The sequence below is a fragment of the Pollicipes pollicipes genome, unplaced genomic scaffold (assembly GCF_011947565.3).
Source record: "Pollicipes pollicipes isolate AB1234 unplaced genomic scaffold, Ppol_2.1 Scaffold_4219;HRSCAF=4965_pilon_pilon_pilon, whole genome shotgun sequence".
Taxonomy (NCBI): Eukaryota; Metazoa; Arthropoda; class Thecostraca; order Pollicipedomorpha; family Pollicipedidae; genus Pollicipes; species Pollicipes pollicipes.
The window spans coordinates 14,168,488-14,180,534 of NW_023596448.1; the positions used below are offsets into that span (position 1 = coordinate 14,168,488).

Consider the following 12,047-nt stretch of genomic DNA (forward strand, 5'->3'; position numbering starts at 1 on the left):
TAACGGCGCATTACTAGATGCAACGCGATGAACAGCATACAGCCGCCAGGGATAAATGCGTCTAGTTGGGCGCGAAGAAAGCGGCCGTGCACATTCGATAGCGTTGGTGTAGGGAGATTGGCTGGCGCTGCGCGTACTTGTCTGATCGAAGTAGCCATTCTGTTCGGCTCACCTCTGACAGCGCTGAATACTATCGGGCGGGCCGCAGTGGAGACTGATAACACTTAAAATACGCCCGTATTTAAGGACGAAAATAACCTATTTATTGTCTTCCGTGGCTTGAGTGATAGTGCGCACACGATGTCATTGTGGGAGCCCTATAGGCCGACAATATAAATCGGCCATCAGCGGATATAGCTTTTTCCCTGACGGCACAGCACTAAATGCTGCCAAATAGCCTGTAGCGCATTAGCCAGCGGACGGCGGCCTGGGAAAACTAATCATACTCCTTGCGAATAGCTCGACCTCGGCCGTTTCATTGCGCTGCCGTACAGCCATTAACTACCGCTGCAGTGTCCTTGTCCGAGACAGGCACCCATCTTGATTGGTTGAACCCCTGGCAGTGCATAAATCGATGCTGCTGGTCGGGTTGCAACAACGATTTGCAGATTTGCTTGCCCCAATTAAAGCCGCATATGGTTGTGTGCGGAAGGTGCGATCGTGCGCACACGATGTCATCCGGCCGTCTGTGGTACTCATGTCACTGGGAGACCCCCGGCAGCGGTAACTTGTTGCTGACGGGCCTGCCGCGGCGTGGTTCATGAGCTTTTGCGACTACACGGAAGTCAAATACAAACATTTCTTGTCTTGCGCAGCGGGTGCAACCGGCGCATATGGTAGAACGGTGCGATGGGTATCCACTGAAAACGCATGGTTTTCGGCAACCAGCAGCTATTTTGGTTATGTCCCACTGAAGTCGCACTATTGGGTGCGACCGGCCAGCTGTAAGCGTAGGTGAACATACACCCTTTGAAAAGTGCCTTTACCCCCGCCCGGAGAGCATGATCGTCAGCCTATGATTGCGCTGCCTCAGGGCCAGCAGCTAGAACCGTAAGGTGCCTGTCAACCGCGGATCTCCACTTCACTTGATTGAGCAGACGACAGCGCTTTGCTTAATGCTGGCGGTGTGACTCCAGCGTTAATTTCTCAAATTACGGCAGCGCCCCCCTCCCCCTTCACCCCCAAAAAGCAAAATAATTGTCGTTTGCAGCAGAATCGACCTGCTACATATGATGGCACTGTGGGAGGATATCGATTGGGGACATAATTTAATTATCGCCTACACCGATACCGATAGCTTCACATATCCCTGTCAGCATATTGTTGTATACTGTCGACCGGCCGGGAGCGTGGTGACGACCATACAGGCACGTTTTTGACAATCAATCACGCAAAGATTAATCACGAGCACATTTGATAGCGCCGTTGTCAGATGATGGCCTGGCACCGGACCATGCCAGTAGGCAGAGGGAAGCCGTTTTGTTGGGTTGACTGCCTGATAGCGGATCACTAGAGGCCGGCGGCCGGAGTGACCAGAGATCTGGAAAAGCACCTCAACGGAACAGCATGATCATTCTCGTAGGCAGGAAGGTGCGACCGTGCCCATATTACAACAATGTGGCCGGGCTATGGCCTGTTATTGGAAACTGGCCATCGGCCAAAAGCAGCCGCGATGTTGATTCGATGCCGCAGCTGCCCACAACTGAATGCGATCGGCCGGGTGCGGGCGTATTGGCAAACATAACGCAGCCTTTTAAATGCTAGTGAAAATCGTGCACGTCGAGTGCAGCCCCTTGCGCTTGATCACAGTGATGTGAGGTTACCAGCCGGCACCGCGACATGTTTGTCGGCCAGGGGCATCCATCCTCCGGGACTGACGTCCGGACAGCGTGTCACTCCTTAGCAGCTGGCACCGCGACATGTTTGTCGGCCAGGGGCATCCATCCTCCGGGACTGACGTCCAGACAGCGTGTCACTCCTTACCAGCTGGCACCGCGACATGTTTGTCGGCCAGGAGCATCCATCCTCCGGGACTGACGTTCGGACAGCGCATCACTCAGCGCTGTTCCACCGCAGCAGAGACAGACGAAGTCTGTTGACCCGGGTCCCGAACCCTGCCCCATCGGCGGGGCAAAGCAGGCTGCAGGCTGATCCGGAGGTCCAGTTAGTGCTCTGACAAGTGACTGAACCAACCAGTCTAATTGCAAAACACTATATACGGGCCGCGGTAAGCCTGCGCAGTGATACTCCATCTTGAACGAATTCTTCCGGCATGTCTCAGAAGCAATGAATCTAGGGTAAATTTACTACCATCTGAAGAGGTTGTCTTCCAACCCAAACGTGTTCTAAGTCCCTCCAGTTTTGCAGTGTCTGATGTTTCTACGTGAAGGGGATTCACGCTATAGAGCTTCAGCTTTGGGCCTAACTGTATGTGGTAAGGCTCGCCAGCCTATCACGCACTTGGCCCCACGAACTCACATCGCTGCTGGCAATATTTGCAGCCGCGTACTTGCGCGTTTTCGGGTTCCAAATGGAATTGCAGTAGTTTGGAAAAATTGAATTTTAAAGAGTTTAATTTGTGGAACCTACGACGGAAGTCACAAAAATAGCAGGCGGGAAGATTAACAACAAAGCTACTTTGACATCAATATATACGTAATATCACATACATTGCACAGTGCAAACACTAAATTACCATTCGGTCCCTTTGTGCTATACAGTGAAATGTTGAAAATGTCGAAATGCACAGCAAAAAGCATAACTGTGGAAGAACGTAAACATCACGCCTTCGCTTGAGCACCGAGTACGAACTCATAACCAGGAGTTCTATCTAGGTTAGTTGACGCAGATTTGCTGGGCGGGGCGTGTAGCACAGAAACAACCGTCGGTAATCAGCTTACTCTAAAATGAAAGACAACATACTGCGTCCCTCAATGGGAAGGGCCAACGCGACGTCCGGTAAGCAAAGCACCGGCTTGATCCACTCCACTGACGCGGAATCCACGCTGCCGTGGTAGCACGAGGCTGTTGCGTCGCCACTCCACTGACGTGGAATCCCCGCTGCCGTGTTAGTGCGAGGCTGCTGCGTCATCACTCCACTGACGTGGAATCCCCGCTGCCGTGTTAGCACGAAGCTGCTGCGTCATCACTCCACTGACGCGGAATCCCCGCTGCCGTGTTAGCACGAAGCTGCTGCGTCATCACTCCACTGACGTGGAATTCACGCTGCCGTGTTAGCACGAGGCTGCTGCGTCACTACCCACTGACGTGGAATCCCCGGTGCCGTGCTAGCACGAGGCTGTCTCGTCATGCGAGCCCATGTGTCGAGTCCGCTGCTTCCTCAGCCGGAACTCCTTCCCGCACACATCACACTTAAACGGCCTGTCCTCGATGTGGATCCGATAGTGTTCTGTGCGATGTGACTTCTCCAGGAAGGCCTCCCCGCACACCTCACACACGATTGACTTGGGGCCGGGATGTTGGCGGTAGTGCTGCGAGAGGTCCGCGACAGTACCGAACAGCTTCTTGCACACGCTGCACGGAAACGGAGCGCAGGTGGTGTGGGTGCGCCGGTGGCGATCGAGGCCGAGCTCGTCGGAACAGGACTTGCCGCATATCTCACACCCGTACAGCACTCCTGCTTCGAACCGACGGTGCCTGGCGAGGTCGTCCCCGGTACGAAAACGCCGCCCGCAGTTCTCACATCTGTACTTCTTCGGCATGATCAGCCTCCGGGCGTTACCAGTCGCATGCATCCTGCTGTAGTGACCGCTGAGGGACGCCCAGGAGGCGTACAACTTGCCGCAATAATCGCACATGTAGCGATCACGCGGCCTGATTTGCCTCGCATGCCACAGGCGGTGATGCGAGGCGCTCGCGCTGTCGACAAATACCTTCCCACAGACGTCGCATACGGGCAGACGGCGCGCTTGGGTATGAGAGCGGCCGTGGGCACTGAGTGAAGCCTGAGAGGAGAACGAATCCCCGCAGACCTGGCAGCGGTACGGTGCCATGGCGTCTGGAGGCAGGAGAAGCAGGACGACGGAGGTATATGCGGGGGGATATTCCGCAGCTCGGACCGGTTCCGGGTCGCGTCTCTCCGATGGAAGCGTCTCTCCCTGAGGGACATGGTCCGCGTACTGCCTTGTGACGTCTTCGGCAGGCATGGGCTCAGTCTTGACACTAGGCGAGTGTATCGCAACATCAACTTGCCGCAATTCATGGTGCTGGTCAGCTTCTGGAGCAGACAGAATCAGCCGTGAATTAGGCTTCAAATATACATTAAAGAAAACTGAAAGGAGGAAATGTTAGAAAACATTAGCAGTTAACATAATAATTTCATACCACCGGAACCCCAAATGCAGGGTTCAACCCCCCAACCTCTCCTTACTTTAACAAAGTTCGTTTTGCGAGGTCGGCAAAAACTATCGGTTTCTGGCATTTGGTCCAATGCCAGGGGCCTTGCAACAGCCCAGTTATTCTTGGCTATTCTTGCATTATCAGCGACAACCAATTTCACTGCAAAAAATGCAACTGCGGTGCAACAAAAACGGAGCGAAGCAGTTTTCTGGAACGAAAACTATGATACAGGTCCTTACCCGACAGGACCAGTCTCCGCACGTCCCTAACAGCGGTATGTGAAGGGTTAATCCGCACTTTCTGCCTCAGAATTCCTTCATTTGACGCATTTCTGCTTCGTGCAGCACTTTGCCAACCAATCGATGTACTTTTGACCTTCGCCAGCCCTGCGGTGCCCCGTGAGCTATAGAAAACGGGCCCGCCCTGTAGCTCATGCGCACGAGCCGCAGCACACTGGCCCGCCTGGCGACACGCCCGCTGTTCTCGCGACAGCCAGTCTTGTTTGTGATGTACTACAACGGTACGTGGCATACCGGCTTGGCTGGCGACCTACTAGAAAGCCACACTAACCAGCCGACAGCTGCGATTTTTCCTCCAGCTTTGCAGAACCGAGCGGGGTGGCCTCGTCGCCGCCGCCGGCACACTCATAAGAGGCGTCCTCGACGTCCTCTGAGCGAGCGTCGCTGGGTCGGCTCCCCGGACGACTGCGGTCCTCCTCGCTAGCGGAAGGCCTCGCTAGCGACCGCTTCTGGATCGTCGCCTGCATATGGACAACGCCTTTACGAAGAATGTCCGTGCGGAAACTTAGGTGTTGTAACAACGTTCGGGCAAAATGCCCAATGCTTTCCCAATTGTGGGACACAACTCATCTAGCAGCGTGCAGTATTCTGCGCAGCAAGCTACCATCAATGTATAGCCTCGAGCAGCCAATCAGTCACACGCTTTGAACAAACGCTAAAATTTTTCCATGGAGGCCGTGGATTTGCCCATTCCCTCGGATAGTCATTGTCTACCGCGGTTCAAACCAAAAAAACATCTTCAAGTCTAGTGCTCCGGCGACAAAACGGAAACACAAACAAAAATTGCACACGCAGCCGTTGCAAAAACCAGTCCCCAAAACAACACTAAATGGACACACTATCTTCCGTAATTGTTGAAATACGCAGCGCCGAAAGCGATATATTGAACCGCTCATAGACAAGCAACCAGCGTCGCCACGGATGTATCCCCCAACACGTACCAGAAACGATATACATATGATACAGGTATTCCACCCATACGCAACGAATCAGAACTGCGTCCCACTCACCTCATGGTAGCCGCATTCGCATGGCACCTCTGTTGTGCAGCCCAGTGCCTGTCTTAACCGAGTCATATGCCTGGGACACTTGGTCACCTGAAATAGTTTGCGGGTGATTGAGTGAAGTGCCACGGCAGGTTAACAGACGTTCCTTCATATATATATATATATATATATATATATATATATATATATATATATATATATATATATATATTTGTGTGTGTGTGTGTAATTCATGAAGAAAGGGAGCGCGGTGCGAAAACAGTCTGTAATTTCAGTTGCGCTTGATGTAAAAAGAGAGGCCTTCAGCTCCGGGTTTTTCGACATTACGAGTTGAAAGTTCTCATGTTGAGTTCCGACCTTCAACATGCCACTCCGGTATACTGAAGGCTGGTAACTCAACCTAAGAGCTCTTAACTCACAGTGTCTTCAGTTTGCGCAGTACGTAACGTTCATACTTGGTTACCGTCTGATAACTCAAGCGGTCACATAGTGCTACATTGTGTAAGCCGCATTGGTAGCACCAATCAATGGCTGCATACATGTATCACGCCCGCTCCTGAGTCAAAAGCCTGCCCTTTTTTTAGACGTAAATATTCTGGTCACTACTGGGGTGTGATTTACTAAGGCATACAGTCCGAGCCAAGGGAGCGCAACGCTGCCAAAGATATTTCCATTTTGTCGTCAAGGTTTTCGCTTCTACGCTGCCAGCCATGTCGCGTGCAGTAGTAAGCCACCCATCGCCGGCCGACCGTGCTGGGGGCCGGGCCGGCGTCCATGCTTCAGTGTCACCACCCCCTCCCTTCCACCCATCGCCGGCCGTACCCTGAGCAGCTCCTCCCTCCAGTGACCGTGGCTGGGGGCCGGGCCGGCGGCGGGTCCATGCATCAGTGTCACACCCCCTCCCCTTCCACCCATCGCCGACCGTACCCTGAGCAGCTCCTCCCTCCGTGACCGTGCTGGGGGCCGGGCCGGCGTCATGCTTCAGTGTCACCACCCCTCCCTTCCACTCACATACGCCGAACCGTTAACCCCGGAAGCAGCCTCCTCCCATCCAGTGACCGTGCTGGGGTCCGGGCCGGCCGTCCATGCGTCGTGCATGTCCAACCACCCCCTCCCTTCCACCCAGCGCCGACCGTACCCTGAGCAGCTCCTCCCTCCAGTGACCCGTGCTGGGGGGCCGGGTCCGGCGTCCATGCTTCAGTGTCAACCACCCCCTCCCTTCCACCCATCGCCGACCGTACCCTTAGCAGTCAGTGTCACCACCCCCTCCCTTCCACCCATCGCCGGCCGTACCCTGACAGCCTCCTCCCTCCAGTGACCGTGCTGGGGGCCGGGCCGGCGTCCATGCTTCAGTGTCACCACCCCCTCCCTTCCACCCATCGCCGGCCGTACCCTGAGCAGCTCCTCCCTCCAGTGACCGTGCTGGGGGCCGGGCCGGCGTCCATGCTTCAGTGTCACCACCCCCTCCCTTCCACCCATCGCCGGCCGTACCTTGAGCAGCTCCTCTCTCCAGTGACCGTGCTGGGGGCCGGGCCGGCGTCCATGCTTCAGTGTCACCACCCCCTCCCTTCCACCCATCGCCGACCGTACCCTGAGCAGCTCCTCTCTCCAGTGACCGTGCTGGGGGCCGGGCCGGCGTCCATGCTTCAGTGTCACCACCCCCTCCCTTCCACCCATCGCCGACCGTACCCTGAGCAGCTCCTCTCTCCAGTGACCGTGCTGGGGGCCGGGCCGGCGTCCATGCTTCAGTGTCACCACCCCCTCCCTTCCACCCACCGCCGACCGTACCCTGAGCAGCTCCTCCCTCCAGTGACCGTGCTGGGGGCCGGGCCGGCGTCCACGATTCACGGGCCAACGGCCGCTCGCCGCGTACTGCCGCAGCCGCGCGCGCCACTCCTCGCCCGGTATTGAACATGACGCTCGTGGCTGCTGCCGGCCGGAAGACGGCAGTGGTGAGCACATCGGATCACGGCTGACAGACATGACACTGACCGATACTCGCAGCTTTCTTCGTATGCATCAAACGGACAGTTCCACAAGCTAGGTCAAAATTTGTACACGTACGGGGGAAATAGGCGTGGTCGACCCACACGCTGTGAACAAGGTTTTCTAAAACGTGTCTTGTGAAGCGAAGCTTTCATTTTAAGTTTTTAGTTCTCTCGGGGTTCCTTTCAACTGCCACAAGCGCCTCGCGTGTACGACAAGAAAGGTTAGTTACACGCGACTGGATAATATTTATATGTCTATCAGCATGCCTTTCGAAAGACATCATATTTGAAGATTTGGGTCTGGGATTTAAAACGGCTTTGGCTTGATACCGATGGTCCTAATAGTATCGAATGAAATTCTAGTACAGACAGACAACATGTTTTTCGCAGCTCGTATCGCCCCTTACGCTTCTCCAAAATGTGACCACCATTCGCACTTTTCAGTAAAATTGTAATGGAAACTGCCAACTGGCGTTTCTCCCAAATTTGCGATAGCCTCCAGAGACGGCACACTCCATTAGGTTAAACTTGCAGAACTTAGCGCAAATTCAATTGCTGGCATGCTTATGTATTAGTCTGCATATTGTGTACGTGCGCGACACTACAATTAGCAGACTCGGCCCAGCAGCGTCTTTAATCCCACGGATAGAGCAACGACGTTGAAAGTCTACCTGTTCAGGAACTGGTGGCGACGGTGGCGACGAGGACGGTGTTGGCAGCCGAGCCGAAGCCCGAGAGGGGCTCGGCTGCGGCGATGGCAAATCCGCCACTCCCAACTTTATTGTCAGCGGCAAGCTGGCCGGCGGCGGAATCCCCCAGGTTGTGCCATCTACCGGTCAGTTTTAACACTGATAACTTTCGTCCCACCGCCACCAGGCAGAACTACTAAACGAGAAAAAGTGAATTTTGTGACAAAATGCTATTATAAACTACATATTTCTAAAACATGTACAGAAATTGGGCATGCAGCCTGATATGGCCACAGAGAGAGAAATAACTCAAGAATATGCTTGGGAGATGTACACAATTCACTGTTATATGACAGAAAATCCAAAAATTTCAGGACACTGCTGTCTGCAAAGGAGCTGTGCCCTTGAAAATGACTGTTGCTTTCCCTCTTGAACATCATATGGGAGTATGGCAGTTGTGCCAGACATTTTCTGCCATTCACGCTTATTCTTTGTCACAAATGATCAAAATATTGTAATGTTAAAGATTTCTTCAAAGTGGAGTAAATTCCCAGTACAAAATACATAATAGTGGACTGAACTTCGAGGGAAAATGGAAGCACTCAAGTTAAACCACATTTCAATGCATCCCTCAACAAACGCATCATAAATAACAAAATTTAACCAGTGAGTGTGACAGTATGTCTTCTGCTGATTGCTACTGGTAAATGAATACATGGATTGCAGTGCAGATCATCAAAGAGAAAACAAACAATCATAGCTTTGCCAATATGATGTACCAGGCATGGGGATAGGTGACCCTCCAAGGTAGAGTGGATCCTCTTTGGGGCAATACACATCACCAAATTGATCATCTTCACATGGTGAGGCTTCATACATTTCAAACAGTGACATTTTCTGTGCCTGAAATCAGAGGGAGCTATCAGGGGAACATCAATGTGTTGAAATTGGTTATTTTCCAGTGCTGTGACAAAAAGTGTGTGGCAACTGAGAAAGGGTGACAAGTACTTATCTCATGTTGCTGCAAATAACAAGGATTATATCCAGGTTTGTGATCAACCATTGTGACATGATTTCAATGCAGAGCAGAGCACATTTTACACAGTTTGTATGTTACTGCAAAAGTTCAACATGGTATTGCAGCCTCCCGACGGATTTCAAAAAGTTTCTTAACATTTGACCGCACCACACTACATCGCGCACAGAACAGGAATAAGCGTGAAATTATTATCCATCTCCGCTAAAGAAAACGAGCAAAAGCAGGAATTACATCTGATGTAGACTGCAGTTGGCCGAAGATCACGCTGCCTTTTTCCTTTAGCGCAATGCCCTACGTACCCTGCAATACACAACGGTCACGCTTTGGAAAAATGCAAAATTGTAAACAAACTAATGATGACGCTAATACAGCGCATCTGCTACAAACATACACTCACGATGCGTACTTGGACCTAAAAACATAATTTAACAGGGTGTCCTCCCTTCATTTTAGATATTCTGAATTATCCGCTGTCTAACCCATCCTTCAATGCTCTTTCCCGTAACACTTTATGCTTGATCTCATCAATCACAATCAGATACAACACGAAGCCAAATTTAGGAGCCTTGTATTCCAACCTTTCTTCACGCCCTTCGGTCCCTACATCCTTACAGGAGTCATTGGTGCTACAATGCACATTCTTTCTGGTTGATGTTTAATTGAAGGTGCCTGTTAAATTTTACTTAGAAACTTCTTGTACAGTGATAGTAATATTTGCTGTTTCATCCGTTGCCGGGTTCTGCTGCGCGGCCACCCCGCCATCTATTGGCCGACTTTGGCGGCGTTACCAGGACGACAACGATGAGGGGCGACGGGTGCGAGTTGCGCTAGCGGATGTTGGGTGCAGACGAAAGGTGGACGAAAGAAGCTCGAATCTGGTGGATTCGAAAATAATTCGAACGATATTGGCTGTCCTTGTAAAAGGTGAGTAGCATCTTTTTTACGCTTACAGAATCTTACTCTGTGGGCATTTCGTCTGCGTCGTACGGCATTTATTGGCAACGAGCCATGGGAGGGCGGGTCTGTTCTATTTTTAAGCTTTGCGATTCCTGGAGACTTCTGGGAAGCTCACATGTGATCGTGTGCGATGGATTCTTACTGCCCCATCTCATTCCGGCTGAATTTAACTATACGTTCTCTTCCATCCATTAACGCTTTATGTCAGCAAACCGCGTCGGAGCCGGCACACGGGGGTGGGGGGGGGGGGGGGGGGGGGGGGGGGCGCAGCACACACACTTGTTCGCTGGCTTTCGTTTGCTTTCTGCTTCGATTTTGTGCGTAGTTGCACAGGCATGTGCTGACAGAGTACATCCGCACAACCATAGTAACGGCCGATGCATGTCCAGAATTGTCCTCAGCGTGATCAAATGTTGATTTTTTCCAAGCCTCGCAAGTTGAGACGAATTCCTGCAAAATGACTCAGTTTCGTATAAACCTGTTGTCTGAGTGGAAGGCCATTGCCCTTTGGATCTGTAGGCATGACGCATGTTAAATCTGGGCTCAATACTGCAGGCAAGTAAAGGGTAGAGATCAAATACAAAATGCATGTTTTTCATAGCAAGCAAATGGCGAGGAGGTAGTGCCACTATAACGAGCTGATGTAGGGGTGTAGTGTCCTATTCAGTTGGATGGGGCTTGAACCCCCCCTCCCCCATCACAGCTTTTAGAAGAAAGGGGGCCGAATTCGAAAGGGGCCCGTTTGATGGGGTATATTTGGGGTGGGCTGTCTCGTTTTTCACTGCTCAGGCCCCCAATTCATTTTAAGAAGCTGCACCCTTGATTAATAGCTACAGTCAGAGATCGCAGCATGTTTGACGTGGGCCTCGTGGGCGTAACGACCTTTGGAGTCGCATGAGTTTCAGTTCTTCGCGTGAGTTCCCACTTGTGAACAGACTTGATTGTTAGTGTGCTTTGCCTATGTACCATTGAGCCAGTAACATCCCAGAGGTGGTTCCGTTCATGCGTGAGAGTGCCTGGTTCCCTTTATAAACGGGGTGGTGGCAGGGATTTTTGGTGGGGGGCAGGGGGGAGGGCTGTTGGACAAAATGGTGACTGCTCGCAAGGATACTTCTTGACCAGAGTCGTATTCAAGGGGGGGGGGCGGTACCAAGAGTATGTGCTCCTTTATCACACTGTTTCATGCGTCATATCCAAGCAAATAAATGCACATAATAAAAAAACAACAATAACGTGGTACTTCCATTACCCATCAGAGTGTCAGTAACCTAAAACAGGGCCGCCTGATGTAAGGAGGGGTCTCCTAGTCCAGAACAGGATGCTTTCCATGGACAAATGGGGCTCTAAATCTAGCCGAGGGTCTTTGGTATCGCAAAGCAGGGCATTCTGATTCGGAACCACGGCTATCTAATGCATAGAATGGGACCCTTTTTCCTGAAATGGGTCCTCCTTGACACAGAGCGTGCCTCTTTACCCAGACCAGGGCCTCTTAGTTCATAACGGTGGTCTCCCGGGCAAGCAAGGGGCCTCCTGAGCACAACCTTGCGCCTCCCAATCTGGAGCATGTCCTACTTTATTCGCAAAGGTATCCTCATGAGCCAGAAAAACGGGCCTCTCAATGTAGAAAAGAGTCTTCTGAGCCGGATTTGTTACTCTTTATTAGTTATAGGGGCACCTTGATCTGAATTTTTGCTATCTACGGGCAGTTA

At 52.0% G+C, this 12,047-nt stretch overlaps 2 protein-coding genes across 6 annotated transcripts in view; one reads left to right on the forward strand and one right to left on the reverse strand.

Moving 5' to 3' along the window:
* Window positions 1-2,586: 2,586 nt before the first annotated feature.
* LOC119095863 (zinc finger protein 160) lies at window positions 2,587-7,110 on the reverse strand. Its single transcript, XM_037218720.1, has 4 exons — window positions 7,058-7,110; window positions 5,669-5,755; window positions 4,930-5,119; window positions 2,587-4,237 (listed from the first exon to the last, which is right to left on the reverse strand). Exons 2-4 carry the CDS (start codon window positions 5,732-5,734, stop codon window positions 3,288-3,290), a joined length of 1,206 nt encoding a protein of 401 aa, XP_037074615.1. The 5' UTR covers window positions 5,735-5,755; window positions 7,058-7,110; the 3' UTR covers window positions 2,587-3,287.
* Window positions 7,111-10,160: 3,050 nt separating this feature from the next.
* The window catches only part of LOC119095864 (CBP80/20-dependent translation initiation factor), a 35,683-nt gene continuing 33,796 nt past the window's right edge, over window positions 10,161-12,047 (forward strand). For all 5 annotated transcript variants that reach the window (XM_037218721.1, XM_037218723.1, XM_037218724.1 and 2 more), the window contains exon 1: window positions 10,161-10,305. The gene's annotated coding sequence lies outside the window, so the exon portion shown is untranslated. The remainder of the gene's footprint in view (window positions 10,306-12,047) is intronic.

What these genes read in the sequence shown, in the direction of transcription:
- LOC119095863 (XM_037218720.1), bottom strand. Translation starts at nt 5,734, where the DNA reads ATGACTCGGTTAAGACAGGCACTGGGCTGCACAACAGAGGTGCCATGC. An exon ending in GCGAATGCGGCTACCATGAG is followed by an intron (nt 5,120 to 5,668) that starts GTGAGTGGGACG and finishes GTCCATATGCAG; the next exon opens with GCGACGATCCAGAAGCGGTC. An exon ending in AAAATCGCAGCTGTCGGCTG is followed by an intron (nt 4,238 to 4,929) that starts GTTAGTGTGGCT and finishes TGTCTGCTCCAG; the next exon opens with AAGCTGACCAGCACCATGAA.